General features: G+C 39.5%; 1 protein-coding gene across 1 annotated transcript in view; it reads right to left on the bottom strand.

Moving 5' to 3' along the window:
* Positions 1 to 21,240, bottom strand: part of Tex11 (testis expressed 11) — a 301,187-nt gene that overhangs the window by 233,236 nt on the left and 46,711 nt on the right. Inside the window, exon 7 of the mRNA XM_057760677.1 lies at positions 13,628 to 13,713. Coding sequence (XP_057616660.1) covers positions 13,628 to 13,713 — 86 coding nt within the window. The remainder of the gene's footprint in view (positions 1 to 13,627; positions 13,714 to 21,240) is intronic.

The following is a 21,240-nucleotide window of genomic DNA, read 5'->3' on the forward strand; positions in this document are numbered from 1 at the left end:
ACTACAAAGACAGACATCTTCTCAGAGTAAAGGGCTGGGAAAAGGTTTATCAAGCAAACGGACCTAAGAAACAAGCAGGTGTGGCCATACTAATTTCTAAGAAAGTTGACTTCAAACTAAAATCAATCAAAAGAGATGTAGAGGGACATTTTTTACTCATAACAGGAACAATTCATCAGGATGAAGTCTCAATCCTGAATATATATGCCCCTAATATAAAAGCACCCACTTATGTAAAAGAAACATTACTAAAACTCAAGGCAGTCATCAAACCACACACACTAATAGTAGGAGATTTCAACACTCCTCTCTTACCAATGGACAGGTCAATCAGACAGAAACCTAAAAGAGAAATAAGAGGATTAAGGGAGGTAATGAATCAAATGGACTTAACAGACATCTATAGAACATTCCACTCAAATAAGAAAGAATATACCTTCTTCTCTGCAGCTCATGGAACCTTCTCGAAAATAGACCACATACTCGGTAACAAAGCAAACTTACACAGCTACAAAAAAATATCGGTAACCACCTGTGTCTTATCAGATCACCATGGATTAAAGTTAGAATTCAACAACAATGCTATCCCCAGAAAGCCTGTGAACTCATGGAAACTGGACAGTCAACTACTGAACCACACCTGGATCAAGGAAGAAATAAAAAAAGAAATTAAAGTCTTTCTTGAATTCAATGAAAACGAAGACACAACATACTCAAACCTATGGGACACTATGAAAGCAGTGCTAAGAGGAAAGTTCATAGCATTAAGTGCTCACTTAAAGAAAACGGAGAAAGCAAACATTGGAGACTTAATAGCCCACCTGAAAGCTTTAGAAAAAAAAGAAGCAGACTCACCTAGGAGAAGTAGAAGACTGGAAAATAATCAAATTGAGGGCTGAAATCAACAAAATAGAAACACAGAAAACAATCCAAAGAATCAATGAAACAAAAAGCTGGTTCTTGGAGAAAATCAATAAGATTGATAAACCCCTATCCAAACTAATCAAACGGCGGAGAGAGAATACGCAAATTAACAAAATCAGAAACGAAAAGGGAGACATAACCAGAGACACAGAGTAAATTCAGAGAATCATTAGATCTTACTACAAAAACCTGCATGCCACAAAATTGGAAAATGTAAAAGAAATGGACACTTTTTTAGATAAGTACCATATACCAAAGTTAAACCAGGACCAGGTGAACAATCTAAATAGACCTGTTAGTCGCGAAGAATTAGAAGTTGTTATAAAAAACCTCCCCACCAAAAAAAGCCCAGGTCCAGACGGCTTCAATGCAGAATTCTACCAGAACTTCCAAGAAGACCTAATACCTATACTCCGTAATGTATTTCACAATATAGAAACAGAGAAGTCATTGCCAAATTCCTTTTATGAAGCTGCAGTTACTCTGATACCAAAACCACACAAAGACACAACCAAGAAAGAGAACTACAGGCCAATCTCACTCATGAACATTGATGCAAAAATACTCAATAAAATACTGGCAACCGAATCCAAGAACACATTATAAAAATTATCCATTATGATCAAGTAGGCTTCATCCCAGAGATGCAGGGCTGGTTCAACATACGAAAATCTATCAATGTAATCCATCATATAAATAAACTGAAAGAAAAAAACCATATCATTTCATTAGATGCTGAAAAAGCATTTGACAAAATTCAACATCCCTTTATGATAAAGGTCTTAGAGAGATTAGGGATACAAGGGTCGTACCTAAGTATAATAAAAGCTATTTATAGCAAGCCATCAGCTAACATCAAATTAAATGGAGAGAAACTCAAAGCTATTCCACTAAAATCAGGAACACGACAAGGTTGTCCACTCTCTCCATACCTCTTTAATATAGTGCTTGAAATTCTAGCAATAGCAATAAGACAACATAAAGGGATCAAAGGGATTCAAATTGGAAAGGAAGAAGTTAAACTTTCATTATTTGCAGACGATATGATAGTGTACATAAGCGACCCCAAAAACTCCAGCAAAAAACTCCTTCAGCTGATAAACACCTTTAGTAGCGTTGCAGGATACAAGATCAATTCCAAAAAATCAGTTGCCCTCCTATACACAAAGGATAAGGAAGCAGAGAGGGAAATCAGAGAAGCATCACCATTCACGATAGCCACAAATAGCATAAAATATCTTGGGGTAACTCTAACCAAGGAAGTCAAGGATCTATTTGACAAGAACTTTAAGTCTATGAAGAAAGAAATTGAGGAGGATACCAGAAAATGGAAGGATCTCCCTTGCTCTTGGATTCGGAGGATCAACATAGTAAAAATGGCAATTCTACCAAGGGCAATTTATAGATTCAATGCAATCCCCATTAAAATCCCATCAAAATTCTTCACAGATCTTGAGAGGACAATAATCAATTTTATATGGAGAAACAAAAAACCCAGGATAGCCAAAACAATCTTATATAATAAAGGATCGTCTGGAGGCATTACCATCCCTGACTTCAAACTCTATTACAGAGCTTCAGTATTGAAAACAGCTTGGTATTGCCATAAAAACAGAGAAGTCGATCAATAGAACTGAGTAAAAGACCATGATTTTAACCCACAAACATATGAACACCTGATTTTTGATAAAGGAGCTAAAAGTATTCAATGGAAAAAAGAGAGCATCTTCAACAAATGGTGCTGGCAGAACTGGTTGTCAACCTGTAGAAGAATGAAAATAGATCCATATCTATCGCCATGCACAAAACTCAAGTCCAAATGGATTAAAGACCTCAATATTAGTCTGAACACACTGAACCTGATAGAAGAAAAAGTGGGAAGTACTCTACAACATATGGGTACAGGAGATCACTTCCTACGTTTATCCCCAGCAGCACAGACATTAAGGACAACATTGAATAAATGGGACCTCCTGAAACTGAGTAGCTTCTGTAAAGCAAAGGACACTGTCCCTAAGACAAAAAGGCAACCCACTGACTGGGAGAAGACCTACACCAACCCTGCAACAGACAAAGGTCTGATCTCCAAAATATATAAATAACTCAAGAAACTAGACTTTAAAATGCTAATTAACCCAATAAAAAAATGGGGCACTGAACTGAACAGAGAATTCTCAACAGAAGAAATTCAAATGGCCAAAAGACACTTAAGGTCATGCTCAACCTCCTTAGCGATAAGGGAAATGCAAATTAAAACAACTTTGAGATACCATCTTACACCTGTCAGAATGGCTAAAATCAAAAACACCAATGATAGCCTTTGCTGGAGAGGTTGTGGAGAAAGGGGCACACTCATCCATTGCTGGTGGGAATGCAAACTTGTGCAACCACTTTGGAAATCAGTGTGGCGATTTCTCAGGAAATTTGGGATCAACCTACCCCAAGATCCAGTAATACCACTCTTGGGAATATACCCAAGAGATGCCCTATCATATGACAAAAGTATCTGTTCAACTATGTTTATAGCAGCATTGTTTGTAATAGCCAGAACCTGGAAACAACGTAGATGCCCTTCAATGGAAGAATGGATGAAGAAAGTGTGGAATATATACATATTAGAGTACTACTCAGCGGTAAAAAACAATGACTTCTCGAATTTTGCGTGCAAATGGATGGAAATAGAAAACACTATCCTGAGTGAGGTATCCCAGACCCAAAAAGAGGAACATGGGATGTACTCACTCATATTTGGTTTCTAGCCATAAATAAAGGACATTGAGCATATAATTTGTGATCCTAGAGAAACTAAATAAGAAAGTGAACCCAAAGAAAATTGTATAGTCAGCCGCCTGGATAGGGGAAGTAGACAAGATTGCAGGGCAAAAACTGGGAACTTGCGGGTGAGGTGGCATGGGGCAAAGGGGAAATGGGATGAGAAACGTGAGAAGGTGAGGATGGCAGGAGCTTGGGGGATTGGGATGGTTGGGATATAGGAAGGGTGGATACGGGAGCAGCGAAGTATATATCCTAACTAAGGGAGCCATCTTAGGGTTGGCAAGAGACTTGACTCTAGAGGGCTCGCAGGTGTCCAGGGAGATGTCCCCAGCTGGTACCTTGGGCAACTGAGGAGAGGGAACCTGAAATAACCCTATCCTATACTGATGAATATCTTACATATCACCTTAGAACCTTCATCTGGCGATGGATCGAGGTAGAGACAGAGACTCAATTTGGAGCAATGGTCTGAGCTCTTAAGGTCCAAATGAGGAGCAGAAGGAGGGAGAACATGAGCAAGGAAATCAGGACCACGAGGGGTGCACCCACCCACTGTGACAGTGGAACTGATTTATTGGGAGCCCACCAAGGCCAACTGGACTGGGACTGAATAAGCATGGGTTGAAACTGGACTCTCTGAGCATGGCGGACAATGAAGGCTGATGAGAAGCCAAGGACAATGGCACTAGGTTTTGATCCTAATACATGAACTGGCTTTGTGGGAGCTTAGCCTGTTTAGACGCTCACCTTCCTGGACGTAGATAGAAGACCTTCGTCTTCCCGCAGGGCAGGGAATTTGGACTGCTCTTCAGTATCGAGAGGGAGGGGGAATGGAGTGGGGGGAGGAGAAGAGGAGTGGGGATAGGGGGAGGGGAGTGGGGGGAGGGGGCAATATTTGGGAGGAGGGGAGGGAAATGGGAAACAGGGAGCAGGTGGAAATTTTAATTAAAAAAGAATAAAAATAAAAATTAAAAAAAAAGAGAAAGCTTCCTGACTCAGCATTAGCAGCAAAAACTGCATAGTTCCTTTAAGAGCTGACTTCCTGGTTCATGCTGGTGTGGTTATGGAGCACTTAAATGGGATCTGTGAGTAGCATGTTACAAATTGCTTAGTGGTAACATAGACCTGCTGAGTCCCTGGAGCTGGGGCAGTGAGCATGGCTTGCAAAGGCAGTGAACATACTTCCACTATGTTGAACTGGGCAGAGCAAACAGGAAGGGCCACGGAGTTGGTCCTAGCCACTCCTGCTAGCATTTTTTTAAAAAGTGCTCCCAATCAGAAAATGATTACAGATACACAATAAAGACATATTCAGATTTAAAAGGCCTCTGAATGGTTCACAGTGTTGAATAAATGTACATAGGCTTGGGAGAGAGAAGAAAAAGGAGTATAGACAGCTATAAAAAGAAATAGGTTTAAAAAATAAAAGTCTTTAAAGAGACAGTAAAAGTAATATAAAAGAGTATAGTCATAGATTAAAAGAGTAAAGAAAAATAAGCCATGTAAAGATGGAATATACACAGAGAGTCTGAATTGTGTATATTATTATGCTTTTTTAATTTTTTTGACTGCAGAGAGATATTTGTTTCTGGGGGCTGTTAAGCTAAACCAACGTAAAGGTATTTTAATTCAAAATTTGAGTCTAAGGAAATGTTACTTTGGAAAAAAGGTTCTGCTTTTGTTTCCACAGAAGATGAGAACCTGTGGAGTGCTTTCAGGCTAATGTGGTTTGATGGATCAAGACCCCACAAAAGGTCTTCATAAACCATAAAAATACTTTGTCCAATAAACAGCAGGAAACAGTTTAGAGAAAACTATGCCTAAATTCCCAAAATGATTGTTTTTTTTAATTTCTTTTTTTTATTAATTAATTTATTTAATTATTAAAGATTTCTGCCTCTTCCCCGCCACCACCTCCCATTCCCTCCCCCTCCCCCAATCAAGTCTTCCTTCCTCCTCAGCCCAAAGAGCAAGCAGGTTTCTCTGCCCTGTGGGAGGTCCAAGGACCACCCACCTCCATCCAGGTCTATTAAGGTGAGCATCCAAACTACCTGGGCTCCCACAAAGCCATTACGTGCAATAGGATCAAGAACCCATTGCCATTGTTCTTCAGTTCTCAGTAGTCCTCATTGTCCATTATGTTCAGCGAGACTGGTTTTGTCCCATGCTTTTTCAGACCCCGGCCAGCTGGCCTTGGTGAGTTCCCGAAAGAACATCCCCATTGCCTCAGTGTGTGGGTGCACCCCTCGCAGTCCTGAGTTCCTTGCTCGTGCTCACTCTCCTTCTGCTCCTCCTTTGGATCGTGAGACTTCAGTCCAGTGCTCCAATGTTGGTCTCTGTCTCTGTCTTCTTTCATCGCCTGATGAAGGTTAATATTCAGGGGGATGCTTATATGTTTTTCTTTGGGTTCACCTTCTTATTTAGCTTCTCTAGAATCACGAATTATAGTCTCAATGTCCTTTATTTATGGCTAGAAACCAAATATGAGTGAGTACATCCCATGTTCCTCTTTTTGGGTCTGGCTTACCTCACTCAGGATAGTGTTTTCAATTTCCGTCCATTTGTATGCAAAATTCAAGAAGTCATTGTTTTTTACTGCTGAGTAGTACTCTAATATGTATATATTCCATACTTTCTTCATCCATTCTTCCATTGAAGGACATCTAGGTTGTTTCCAGGTTCTGGCTATTACAAACAATGCTGCTATGAACATAGTTGAGCATATACTATGCCTAAATTCCCAAAATGATTGTTTATAAAGGTTTGTATTCATTTAAAGAATGTTGATTATAAGTGATTAATGGTCACAGTCAATTTCTAACAAACTGTTCTTGCCTGGACTGCTTTATGGTATGCTGTATGAACTGAATATGCAGGACCCACAGAAAAGTAACTTCTGAGTTTTCCGAAAGATGGGATGGTCCTTCAGGGTTCCTGCTTCACAGAAAACACTCTGCACGACACAGAAGAGGGCAACTAATAAAATTTGTCATTATAAGGCGGAAAAGATCTTCAAATTTCCTGCTTCATGAAAAAGTCTGATGGATACTATGGGCATGTGTGCTGAATATGGATGCCCCAATGTTACAGAAGAACTATGGGTGACTGTTCAGGCAGCAAGATGTCTCTGACAATTCTAGAACTTTGGAAGTTGTTTACAATGCACTTCTTGTTTACTTAGGTAATATTATATCTTTCTGGGGTCTTTGAAGAGTTGAATACAGATAGTTATAGTTTTCCTTAATTATGATAAAAGATACATTAGACATAAAACTTTAGACTCAAGAAGATAGATGATAGAATATTTTCCTTAATTTGCCAAATGTAAATGAACTAAATATTCTAACTATAATTCTTGCTTGAATCCTGATTTGTTATATGTAATTTTACTGTTAAAGTTAAAACCTTCCTTTTTAATTAGACAGAAAAGGGTAGATGATGTGGGATGTTCTTCTGTATATGTGTGGCTTTTATTGGTTAATGAATAAAGCTGTTTGGCCAATGGCTTAGCAGAGTAAAGCCAGGCAGGAAATCTGAACAGAGATATAGAGAAAGAGTAGGCAGAATCAAGGAGATGCCATGTACCTGCCAAAGGAGAAAGACACTGCCAACAGAACCTTTCTGGTAAGCCACAGCCACATGGCGATACACAGATTAATAGAAATGGGTTAATATAAAATATAAGAGATAGGTAGGAATATGTCTAAGCTACTTGCCAAACAATATTGTAACTAATACAGTTTCTGTGTGATTATTTGGGTCTGGGTGGCCAGGAAACTTAAGAGCAGTCTCCTTTTACATAGGAACTCCTATGTTCACAACAGCCAAGACATAGAAACAATTCAACTCTATTAACAGGTAAACAGATAAAGAAAATGTCAAACGTGTGTGTATGTGTGTGTGTGTGTATGTATAGTAGGACGTATAAAAAAAGAAAATTCTCTCATTTGCCACAACACTGATGAACATGAACATGGAGGACATTATACTAAGTAAAATAAGCCAAATGCTGAGAGATGAATACTGAAAGATGTAGATTTTAAAAACAGTAAAACTCAAAGAAACAAATAATTGAATGATAGATAGTTATCAGATTATGGGGAGATATGAGGATATATTGTTCAGAGGGCATAATGCTTCAGTTATGTAGGATGGCTAAGTTCTCAAGATTTAATTTATAGCTCAGTGACTAAATGTTAATAAATTGCATTTTATATGTAAAATTTGTTAAGAGACAATCTTAAATGTTCTCACCAGGAAATAGGAAATAACAATATGAGTAGATAGTTTTGCTAACTAGCAAATTTTACTATATATATGTAAAATACTAATTTTGATAAATTATCATTTGTTTAAAATGAGCATTTTGAAAAGTGGCCAGAGCAAGATGATAGCTGAGTATGATCCTCCAGAAACTGTCTCACTACAGACACAATTTCAGTGATTGTTAATGCATCAAACTAATCTTCAGAAGATTTAAGGAAGTCAGACGAATACCCATGAACAGACTTTTTGGAAAAGCCCTACTGCCAAGAATGCACATGCAGCATCACTCATCTATCAAACTGCTATTCAAGTCAGCATTGCTTGTGGCTTGTTTCATTATTCTTAGGCAATATCCAACACTGAAGTAGGCAGCTTTCTTGATGCTATGTTTGTTTTGGCAGGCTGTGGGTATTGCACATGACATTGTTGTGGCATGACATGCATGAATAAAAGCCTGATGTTGATTTCTCAACAGAGAAAAGTAAAAAAAAAAAAAAAATCCTGCAGTGTCCAAACTAAATCCCTATAGCTATGAATAAGGCATCTGATCTATTCCCAACAAGAGGAAGAAGTCGGGAGATTGCATGAACTACCCTTGTGGAGTCCTGGAATTTATGCTGAATAACACACCAATTACAGATTTGGGGCAAACTCTAATACTGTTAGTGATAATATACCAACATCAAGCAACTTGGAAAGAGCATATTCAGGGCTAAAAGAGTGGAATTTACCATAAACTCAGAGGAAATCAACAGACTGCTTAGAATTTCTGGAAAAAATATACACAAAGTCAGTTTAAATACTTTCAAAGCTCAGATGATGCTACACAAATATCAGATGTTTCCAGGAAACCAAGATCCCACCTAAGGATTAAGACAACACACTAAAATCTGACTAGATACTAACTACTATGAACAGACTCTAGGATGGATAATTTAAAATAGATGCTTTAAGGAAATTCACTGAGCTTCAAAGGCAGGAAGGCAGGCAGGCAGGCAGAAAGGTAAGGTAAGGTAAGGTAAGGTAAGGTAAGGTAAGGTAAGGTAAGGTAAGGTAAGGTAAGGTAGGAAGGAAGGAAGGAAGGAAGGAAGGAAGGAAGGAAGGAAGGAAGGAAGGAAGGAAGGAAGGAAGGAAGGAAGAAAGGAAGGAAAGACACAACTCTGGTGGAAACTCTGTGTTCCACCGGAGGCCACGCAGGCAACCAGAATAAGCCTCCTTCCTTTAGACCACCACCACTCCCTCAGTGCCTGCCCAGCCTATGTCCACCAGAACTCCAGGTAGGCTGCCCCCACAAACTACTCCCACTCTCTCAGTGCCCACCCACCCTACCCTCAAACACCCCTACCCTCCTTGTCATGGTAGCCCATCCTGCAGCTACTGTGTAGACCCCTGTTTGATCAGATGCCATGCCAGTCATTAGAACTCCAGGTAGTCTACCCACTGCACACTGTCTTCACTCAGTGACCGCCCAACCTACCTACCCCAAATTGCCTGACCCCTTCCTATCACCACATTCTGGCTCCCAACTGGACCAGAGTCTACGCCAGTCACCAGAACTCCAACCCACACCTTGGGCAGAAACTCTACTCAACCAGAGATCACCCCAGCCATCAGAAATCCAGCCCCCAACTCAGATGGAGATCACAGGCCACTCGGCCCAGAAGACCAGAAAGGGAACAGAAACCAAGGAAAAAACACCTATCCAACAAAGACAAACTCAGAAATCAACACCTAGACATATAATCAACCCAAACCCAGATGCTTAGACACCAGCATAAGAACACAATCAACAACAACCTGGACACATGTCACCACCAGAGCCTACTTATCATACTACAGCAGGCTCTGAATATTCCAACATAGCTGAAGCACAAGGAAATGGCCTTAAAACCAACATTATAAAGATGCTAGAGGTCCTTAAAGAGCAAATAAATGAATCCCTTAAAGAAAGTGAGGAAAAAAACAAAAAAAATGGAGGAAATGAATAAATTCATTAAAGAAAGCCAAGAAAAAAACTAACAAACAGTTGAAGGAAATGAATAAAACTTTTGTGGTTTGAATAGGAATGGTCCCCATAGACTCATGTGTTTGAATGCTTGCCCCATAGGGAGTGGCACTATTAGGATATATGGCTTTGGTGGAGTAGGTGTGGAAGAAGTGTGTCACTGTGGGGGTGGGCTTTGAGGTCTCATATGCTCAAGGTACATACAGTGTGGGAGATAGTCTCCTGTTGCCTGCAGATCAAGACATAGAACTCTCAGCTCCTTCTCCAGCACCATGTCTGCCTGTACACTATCCTGCTTCCCACCATGATAATGGACTAAACCTCTGACGCTGTAAACCATTTCCAATTAAATGTTTTCCTTTCTCTAAGTTGCCTTGGTCATGGTGTCTCTTCACAGCAAGAGAAACCCTAAGGCCCAGAAATCAATGGGTAGAAATGGGAATTGGTACCATTTATTATCACCACTAGTGACATACTAGTAGCTTTACACTGTTCTTGCAACCTTATGCTTTTCTGGCCTAAAAATCTTTGTTGCAAAGGGGGGAATGGTTCTGACAAAGAAGCACAACAACCATTCCACTGAACTAAGAACTAAGATTTCTCCATGGTCACTTTGGGTTCCTGAAGCCCTTCAGTCAACTGGCTAAGAAAAGATTTAGTTTTAGCAGGGGAGACTGATGTAAACCACCTCAAAAGAGGTAAGGAAGATTATGTCTGAAGTTCTGGAGATCCTCAAGGCATCTCTTAGTGTTCTGTGACCATGTCCTGTGATTAAGGACAACAGAAATCTTTAACAATCTGTGGTTGTTTGAAAGAAAATGGCCCCCAAAAGGAGTGGCACTACTAGGAAGTGTGGCCTTGTTGGAGAAAGTGTGTCACTGTGGTGGCAGGCTTTGAGGTCTCACATATGCTCATGCCATGACCAATGAGACAGATTACTTCCTGTTGCCTTCTGATCAAGATGTAGCCAGCACCATGTCTGCCTGCATACCATCATGCTCCCAGCCACCATGCTCCCTGTTGTTGGGAACTACAGACCACCAGACCCCAAATTTCTTATAAACAACTTGTTTTCCTCTGCTCTGAGCAACCTGCAGCTGCTCTGAGCATGAGACCCTGATGGCAGGGGAGTGGGTTCTGATGAGCCTGCAGCTGAAAGATTCCTAGAGCTGGGGCGTGGCCAGAGCCCTATATAAGCTGCCCCTGAGCACAATAAAGGGGTCATTCTTGGCATTCTTGTATCAAAGATGTCCCCATGGCCCTGTCTGTCTGTCTGTCTCTGTCTGTGTTTGTGTTTTTAAATCTTCTGCCTAGTTCCTGTAGCGTGGAGCTAGTAAAGCTCATAACAAAACCAGTGTAGTTTTTCATCCTGTCATGATGAGAATAGACTAAACCTCTGAAACTATAAACAGCCACCTTAATTAAATGTTTCCTTTATAAGAGTTGCCATGGTCATGGTGTCTCTTCACAGCAATAAAGACCCTAAGCCACAACCCAACTGAGGTAAAATTATATATGGTATGCATGTATGCATGCATGTATGTGTGTATATGTGTGTATGTATGTATATATACATACATACATATAACCTTCAGGAATGAAGATGTGGGTCACCTTTCCAGGCAATGAACCAAAACCTACTGAGCTACTTACTTACTGAAGATAGAAGGAAAAGAGAATGGATAATAGAAGATAGTTATAAATACCAAATAAGGCCATAAGGCCAATTACCAAAATGAGGACTGTATTTACCATGTGTGTTTCATCTGTTTTTGTCAAAAATATGTTTGTACATATATACATATATATTAAACAGATATTTGTGGTTTTCTTTCTTCACTCTTTTAAAGTCAAGATGGCATTTCTTATGTAATAATATTTTTATTGTTTATTTTGAGATCGTAATTTAATTACCTCACTTCTGCCTTCCCTTTCCTCCTTCCAACACTCCTATCAAATTCATGGCCTTTTTCACAATGTTACGGCATATATATAAAAATCTGTTGGCTACATATAATATTACTTATATGTTCATTTTCAGGGTGACCACTTAGCATCTTTACCATGTGTTCTAGTTACTGTTCCACTGGTATGATGAAACATCATGACCAAGAAAACTTCTAAATGAAAGAATTGAATTTGTCTTATGTTTTTATAAGGTCCAAGATAGCAGACAGAGGAAGAACTAAGAACTCACATGTTGATCCACAAACACAAGTTAGAGAGAGAGTATCTGGAATCTCATGATTCTTTTGAAACCTCACAGTCCACCCCTAGTAACATGCTTCCAAGGCTACGTCTCCAAACAGTTGCACAAACTGGAGACCAGGTATTAAAATACATGACTCTATGGGAGCTGTGGTGGTCTGAATGAGAATAACCCCCATAGGCTCATATATTTGAATGCTTGCTTCCCAGTTGGGAAACTATTTAGGAAGGATTGGTAGGTGCAGCCTTGTTGGAGGAGGTATGTCACTGGGGGTTGGCTTTGAGGTTTCAATGGCCCATGACACTCTCTCTCTCTCTGTCTCTGTCTCTGTCTCTCTCTCCCCCCCCCCGTCTCAGTCTCCATCTCCATCTCTGTCTGTCTCCTGCCTGCAGACCAGGAGGTAAGTACTCAACTACTCTCCCACACTGTGCCTGTCTGCCTGCCACCATGCTCCCCATCATGATGATCACAGACTAACCGTTCTAAACTGTTAGTAGGCCTCCAATAAAATGTTTTCTTTCAAAGCTGCCTTGATCATAGTGTCTTCACAGAAACAGAGTAATGATAAGACAGGGGCTATTCTCAATCAAACCACCACATTGTTTAATATAACATCAATAATATCAGTAGCTAAGTGTTAGTAAATCTATACTGCCATGTTTAAGTTATAGAATATTAAGAAACCAGTCATCCCTCAAGGGTATTTTTCATCTATTCTTGGAGTAGGATATTGCATTTTTGTTGTATGTGGGATATTTATATTACATTAGGAAGAATTAACACCATGCTACTGTCTTCATTTGGAAATCAAACATTACATAAAAAGAAACAGTTGGGTATCAAGTTGGCAAGGGGTGGACTTGTGATGGCTAATCTTGGTTGTTAACCTGACTGGATCTGCCTCTATCTGGGAATGTGTGAGCACTTCCAAAAAGATTAACTGAGGGAAGAATAGTCATCCTGAGAGTGGGCTGCACATTCTGACTAAAGCACAGATAGTGATCCAGCCCTGGAAAGAAGCACTGCTGCTTGCCTCCCTGCCTTTGCTTCTTGCTATTGAGTTCATCTAACTCTGTTGCTGCAGCCATTCTCTGCGAACATCAGAATCTACCTTCATCAGGCTCAGAATCCTTCAATGCCTTTGATACCAGACTGAAACTGCTGAGACAGCCAGCTTCATAGACTGACAGCAACCAGGTTCTCTGCCTCTCCAATGTGCACAGAGCCATTATTGGTTATAAGTCATTACAATAAATTCCCTTTGTAACATACATACTTTCTATCAGTTCCATTCCTCTAGAGAATTCTGAATAACACATGTAAAAGAAGCAAATGAACTTGGCATGTTGCTTTTGATGTTAGAAAAGATTTAAATGAACAAAGTACTAAAGAGCAAATACTAACTGGTCTGTATCATAATATCCATGAATTTTCATTTTTTTACTTACCTAAGCCAGAATGAACTCTCTTTATATTTATTCTGCTTGCGTGTTTCTACTCCAAAGTTGTAACAGAGTACATGAAGATATTCAATCTGTAATATAAAATATTAATTAATTTCTTCAAGTTAATATATATTAATAAATTTATTTTATAATTTATAAAGTGTGTGTATGTGTGTCTGGAGTCTTAAAACGGCCAGGAGCGGTGGCACACACCTTTCACCTCAGCACTCAGGAGGCAAATGCAGACAGATCTCTATGAATTTGAGGCCCACCTGGTTTCCATGAGTTCCAGGCAAGCCAAATCTACATAAATGACCATCATTATCAAAAATTCTCAATTTATATAAAAGAGAGATAGAAAGCATTCAAGTTGGGATTTTAGTTATATGTGGAAAACATTACAACCAGTTATTGTGAAAAAAAAAACTGTCCTAAAAGCAATTTACAGATTCAGCTTAATCCTATCAAAAGTCTAACACAATTCTTCACAGAAATTTTTAAAGTAATCCTAAATTTCCTATAGAAGCATAAAAATAACCAGGATAGTCAAAACAATCCAGAAGAATCAAAGAACTGCTAGAATCATCATCATTAATGGTGTAATTTAGAAACAGTATGGTACTGACATAAAAACAACCACATTCATGGTTTAAGTTATACTACAGAGTAACAGTAATTTAGAAACAGCATGGTCCTGACCTAAAAACAACCACATTGATCACTGGAATAACATTAAGTCCATGCATACACAGCCACTTGATTTTTGACAGAGGCCAAAGACAACTGCAGAAAGACAACACATTAAACAAATGGTTCTGGTCAAACTAAACAGTTATGTGTAGAAGAATGAAATTAGATTCTTATCTCTCAAACTGAATAAAACTCAATTCTAAAATGGATCAAATACTTCAATATAAGATCTAATACCCTAAACCTGATAGAAGAGAAAGTAGGAAATGTTTCAGTTTATACACACAGAAAAGGACTTTCTCAACAAGACCCTGATAGCACAGGTACTGAGACCAACAACTGACAAATGAAACCTCATGAAACCAAAACCCTTCTGTATAGCAAGGGATGTCATCATTTGAATTAAGAGGTAGTCTTCATTTACCACCACACATCCAAGAGTGTTAGTGTCTAAAATATATAAAGAATTAAAAAGAAAAAATTTTAAGATCCAATTAAAAATTGGGTCAAAGAACTAACAGAAAATTCTCAAAAGATGAAATGGTACAGCATTGTTTGTAATAGCCAGAACCTGGGAACAACCTAGATGCCCTTCAATGGAAGAATGGATGAAGAAAGTATGGAATATATACATATTAGAGTACTACTCAGCGGTAAAAAACGACTTCTTGAATTTTGCAGACAAATGGACGGAAATAGAAAACACTATCCTGAGTGAGGTAAGCCAGACCCAAAAAGAGGAACATGGGATGTACTCACTCATATTTGGTTTCTAGCCATAAATAAAGGACATTGAGCCTATAATTCATGATCCTAGAGAAGCTAAATAAGAAGGTGAACCCAAAGAAAAACATATAGGCATCCTCCTAAATATTAAACTTCATCAGGCAATGAAAGGAGACAGAGACAGAGACCCACATTGGAGCACCGGACTGAAATCTCAAGGTCCAAATCAGGAGCAGAAGGAGAGAGAACACGAGCAAGAAACTCAGGACTGCGAGGGATGCACCCACACACTGAGACAATGGGGATGTTCTATCGGGAACGCACCAAGGCCAGCTGGCCTGGGTCTGAAAAAGCACGGGATAAAACCGGACTCGCTGAACATAGCAGACAATGAGGACTACTGAGAACTCAAGAACTATGGCAATGGGTTTTTGATCCTACTGCACGTACTGGCTTTGTGGGAGCCTAGGCAGTTTGGATGCTCACCTTACTAGACCTGGATGGAGGTGTGTAGGGATATAGCCCCACCCATTGGGGGCGTGTTCGCCTTGGGCTAATGTTTACTGATAAATCTGCCGGGCTTGATCCCAGCAGCCCCTTTTTGCTCCACTTTTCCTGTTCTCCGCGGGAACCTGTGGTCCTATAAGTCTATTTCCTTATTAAAGCTGTATATATCTATATAATCTGTCTGCATTCATTTACGCCGCCACATTTTGGCATCCAACATCGGGCTATTTTGCCCCCGACCCGGCACAGGGGGGGCGCAAGCTCCATCTTTCCCAGCTAGTTACCGGAGCTCAGGAAGTGCGATTTACAGCGCGCTCCCTGCTCGCTTTCCCTTCCCCCATTCCAGGCCACGATACAGTCACAGAGCAGCGACCCCCACAGAGCAGTTAATAGCTCCCTGCTTCTTCCAAACCCTCACTGCCTGATTTGACGGAAGCACCTGCGGTTTTGAAGCAAAAGCCGCCAACCCCTTCCCTTAACAGGCAGTACAATAATTTTTGTTTTGAGTTAATTGTTTCAGACCGGCTCTGGCTTAGACCACGTGGACTCAGGTGCATTTCTTTCGCCACCACTGGCAGGAAAACTTCATTACAGGTACATAATTTTCTTTTATAAATAAGAAAAATGTCTGAAAACATTACCATTCAAGACTTTAACAGCCTTTTCAGTTGTACCATGTGGGAGATTTTACAAGAAGTGTCTGTCAGCCCACAGATATGGATCTTTCTGGGATTCGTAGTTTTCCTTGGTACTGTATGGTTTGATAATAGAAATATGATAAAGTCTTTACGAGACGAGGTTGAACGCTTAAAAACAATTGAGAATGACAACAATCTTCTCAAAATCAGTTTGAAGTTCTCCAGGCAGAGAACAGATCTTTGTTTAACACAACTCGACAAACTGAACAAAATTTAGAAGAGATACAGGCTGATGTTAAGGAGAAATTCATTACTATGGAAGAGGGAACAGCTGATTTGGATCGTAAGCTTCAGTCCCTTTCAGTAGGAACTGAAACATTAACTGAGAGAATCAAAACTGCTGAATGTGACAATCAGATTTTGTCTAAAGCTTATGACAGATTGGTGGAAAGATTGTCAATACAAGAAGGCACGGTATATGCTATAAAAATTATGTCCAAAGATGAGATGTTATCTCTAATGGACAAACTTCATACTTTAGAATCCTCAATGAAGGCTTTAGAACATAATTCTGGACAGGAGATTCAGGCATTAAAGAAGGCAATGGTGAATAGAATTGAAAAGATTGAGGAATTTCTAAATTCTGATGATGAAGAAGAGCAAGAGGTAGAAAGGCAAATTTTAACTAAATCTGTGGGTAAATATCTCCGGGACAATTCCCACAAAGCTCTACCTACAGTTCTACCTGCCTTTCCAGTTGTAACAACAGAGAAAGTAGTTGGTTCCAGAAACCCTAGGGTCATCAAGGAAGATACATGGGAACCTGTCCGTATGAATGATCTCAAAGAAATTAAACAGGCTGTAATGACTTTTGGAATGAATGCCTCTTTTGTTAAAGAGATGCTAAGATCTTGGGCCACAACGAATAAAGTCACGCCCTGTGACTGGTTTCAACTGAGCTCTGCTGTCCTTGAGAGTGGACCGCAATTGAAATGGAAATGCTTATTCAGGCAAGAGCCTAGACTTTTAGAACAGCAAGAAAGAGCAAAGGGAATTGAGATTTCCATAGATCAAATTCTAGGAGAGGGGCTATTTTCTGACCCTCAGGAACAAGCTAATTTGGATGAAAATACACTCTCCATGTGTACTACAGCAGCCTTAAGGGCTTGGGACAGGGTGCAAGACCCAGGACAGAGGATGGAATCATTTGTCAGAGTTAAACAGGGTCAGAGAGAACCCTTTACTGACTTTTTACAAAGAATAACTAAAGCTGTACAAATAGGGATATCTGACCCAGAAGCAAGACGTATAATGATCGAGACTTTGCCTTATGAAAATGCAAATGTGGAATGCAAAAGGATTTTGGGACCTTTAAAGCTCAGATCAGCGCCATTAGAAGAATGGGTCTTGCATACACTGAATGTTGATACATTTGACTATGGCACTGAAGCATGGGTAGAAGAAGCAATTTCCAATGGTAAAAAGAGACATCAGAATACCAAATGTTTTAATTGTGGCAAAATGGGTCATATGAAAAGGAATTGTAGACAACGGATTTTCAGAAATAATAATAATGCATCTTCTAGAAATAACAGAAATAGGAGGACTCAGCCTTCAGGTTTATGTAGAAGATGTGGAAAGGGCAGACATTGGACGAATGAGTGCAGGTCTACAAGAAATAGACAAGGCAACCTGATACAGACGGGAAACGTGATGGGGAGGGCCTCACAGGCCCCCATGGCAAACATGGTTCAGTCATTTCCAGTTACTACAGAGAACGTGACTCGTCAGGACAATTAGAAAGCCCCATGCCTACTGTTACAAGCAATAATGATCAGAAAGATGAGTTCCGTGTGTTTTGGCAAACTTCTATAAATGATCAAAGACCAAAGCTGAGAGTGTGTGTAAATGGCATTTTTATTACTGGCCTGCTGGACACAGGTGCGGATGTAAGTATCATTACCCCAGAATCTTGGCATCCATATTGGCCTCTTCAGAATGTAAATGTTCAGCTCCTGGGAATTGGAACCCTATCTCGAGTAAGGCAGAGCACGAGATGGGTTGAATGTATAGGACCAGAGGGACAAATAGGAAAATTAAGGCTATATGTAGCCAATATTGCAATGAATTTATGGGGTCGTGACCTATTACAACAATGGAATACCCAAATTAACATTCCTGCTACTTCTAGAGCCTATATTTCTGGGGATAATATTAAAAGATATTACAAACGGAGAAAACCGGCCATTCGGGCTGTACAAGAACAAGCAATTGATGTCCCTTCAGAGATACCAACAGCCTTGCCTTTAAAATGGTTGACTGAGAAACCAATATGGACAAAGCAATGGCCTTTAGCTGAGGAAAAGTTACAGGCTTTAGAACAGTTGGCACAAGAGCAATTAGATGCTGGACATATAAAAGAATCTACCAGCCCTTGGAATTCTCCTGTATTTGTGGTTAAGAAAAAATCAGGTAAATGGAGAATGGTGACAGATCTCAGGGCTATCAACAAGGTTATTCAACCTATGGGCCCCCTGCAATCTGGAATTCCTTTGCCCTCTTTATTGCCAAAAGGATGGCCTCTCATAGTTATTGATTTAAAGGATTGTTTTTTCACTATACCTTTACAAAAAGTAGAGAAAAATTTGCCTTCACAGTGCCTACTTATAATAATTCTCAACCTTCGAGGAGGTACCACTGGGCTGTCCTCCCCCAGGGTATGTTAAATAGCCCCTCCCTGTGCCAATATTTTGTGAATCAACCATTGCAAATAATACGCAAGAAATTTCCCAAATCGATAGTATATCATTACATGGACGACATTTTGTTATCCGATTCAAACATGGATACCTTGAACAGACTGTTTGAAGAATTAAAAATACTTTTACCAAAATGGGGATTGCAAATTGCTCCTGAAAAGATTCAGAAGTGAGATTCTGTTAATTATTTAGGTTATAAAATAGGTTTGCAAAAAATTAAGACACAAAAGGCACAAATTCGGAGAGATTGCCTACGGACTCTTAATGACTTTCAAAGACTATTAGGGGACATTTCCAGTCTACGGCCAGCTATTGGGATAACACCTGATCTAATAATTCATTTGAACAAAACCTTGGATGGTGACAAAGATTTAAACAGTCCCAGAGAATTAACAGCTGAAGCAGAAAAGGAACTGACAATGATTGAGGAAAAATTACAACAGGCACATGTGGACAGGGTAAATCCAGAGCTCGATTGTATTCTCATCATACTTCATTCAAAAATTTCCCCTACAGGAATTTTAATGCAGAGAGATGATATTATCTTGGAATGGATCTTTTTACCACATAAACCAAGTAAGAAACTGAAAACTTATGTGGAAAAAGTCTCTGAGTTAATTATAAAAGGCAAGTTGAGACTTCGTCAACTAGCAGGCATAGACCCAGCAGAAATTATAGTGCCTTTCACTGCTGATGAACTAAAGAAATTATGGGAAGATAATGAACCATGGCAAAGAGCTTGTGCTAATTTTTTGGGAGACATTAATAACAACTATCCAAAAAGCAAGAGGCTTAACTTCATAAAGAGAACTTCTTGGATCCTTCCTCGAATCGTCTGTGATGCTCCAATAACTGGAGCCCATACATTCTATACTGATGCCAATAAATCAAGGAAGGCAGGTTACAAATCAGAAGACTTGGGTAAGGTGGAACAAAGTCCTTATGATTCTGTCCAGAAGGCAGAATTATATGCCATTCTTATGGTGCTAAGGGATTTTAAAGAACCTATTAATATAGTTACTGATTCACAATATGCAGAAAGAGTTATTTTACATATTGAAACTGCTGAATTTATACCTGATGATACAGAACTAACCTCTTTGTTTATCCAGGTGCAAGATTTGATTAGGAACAGGCTTTGCCCTATGTACATAACACACATCCGATCCCATACGGGTCTGCCAGGTCCTCTAGCACAAGGTAATGCAGAAATTGATCAATTATTGATTGGTAGTGTGCTACAAGCCTCTGAATTTCATAAAAAACATCATGTTAATAGCAAAGGTTTGAAGAAAGAGTTTTCTATTACATGGCAACAAGCTAGGGAGATTGTAAAGAAATGCCCTACTTGCTCTTTCTATAACCAAACGCCACTGCCTGCAGGGGCTAATCCAAAGGTCACCCAAAGGAATGAAATCTGGCAGATGGATGTGTTCCACTTTGCAGAATTTGGCAAATTAAAATATGTTCATCACACCATTGACACGTATTCAGGCTTTCAGTGGGCAACGGCTTTAAGTTCAGAAAAAGCTGATTCAGTTATCACTCATTTATTAGAAGTCATGGCTATCATGGGTATACCTACACAAATAAAAACAGATAATGGTCCTGCTTATGTCTCTAGGAAAATGAAACGGTTTTTTGATTATTACAATATCAAGCATGTTACAGGTATACCATACAATCCTACAGGTCAAGCAGTCATAGAAAGATCAAATCGAACTATAAAGGATATGTTGAACAAACAGAAAGGGGTGGAAAACAGCCCCAGAAATGGGTTAACATAATGCTTTGTTAACCTTGAATTTTCTCAACACTAATGAGAAGGGAACATCGGCTGCAGAAAGACATTGGATAATGGAAAAGTCTACTGAACTAAATCAACCAGTTTATTTCAAGGATGTGCTGACCTCACAATGGAAGCCAGGAGATGTGCTGTGTTGGGGAAGGGGATTTGCTCTTGTCTCCACAGGTGAGGAAAAATTGTGGATACCGTCAAAATTGATAAAGGTTCGTTTTGATGAAGAGAAGCCAGTTGGGAAAGATAAATAACAATTCAATCACATGGATGGCAATCATACTGATGGTAAGTAATACAGATAGGTTGGGGGCAGGGTTCTCTTCTTATCTCCACAGGAAAATACCCATCTTCAAAGAATTTAAGGGACTCTGAATATTTAATTACTGATGGAGGGACGTGTTCTGTAAGTATTAATTTTATATATATATATATGTCTTAAACTTTCTTTGCTTTTCCTCATATCTGTGTCTTTCTTTATATGTCAGTATATATCCT

This window comes from Chionomys nivalis, chromosome X (genome assembly GCF_950005125.1).
Source record: "Chionomys nivalis chromosome X, mChiNiv1.1, whole genome shotgun sequence".
Lineage (NCBI taxonomy): Eukaryota > Metazoa > Chordata > Mammalia > Rodentia > Cricetidae > Chionomys > Chionomys nivalis.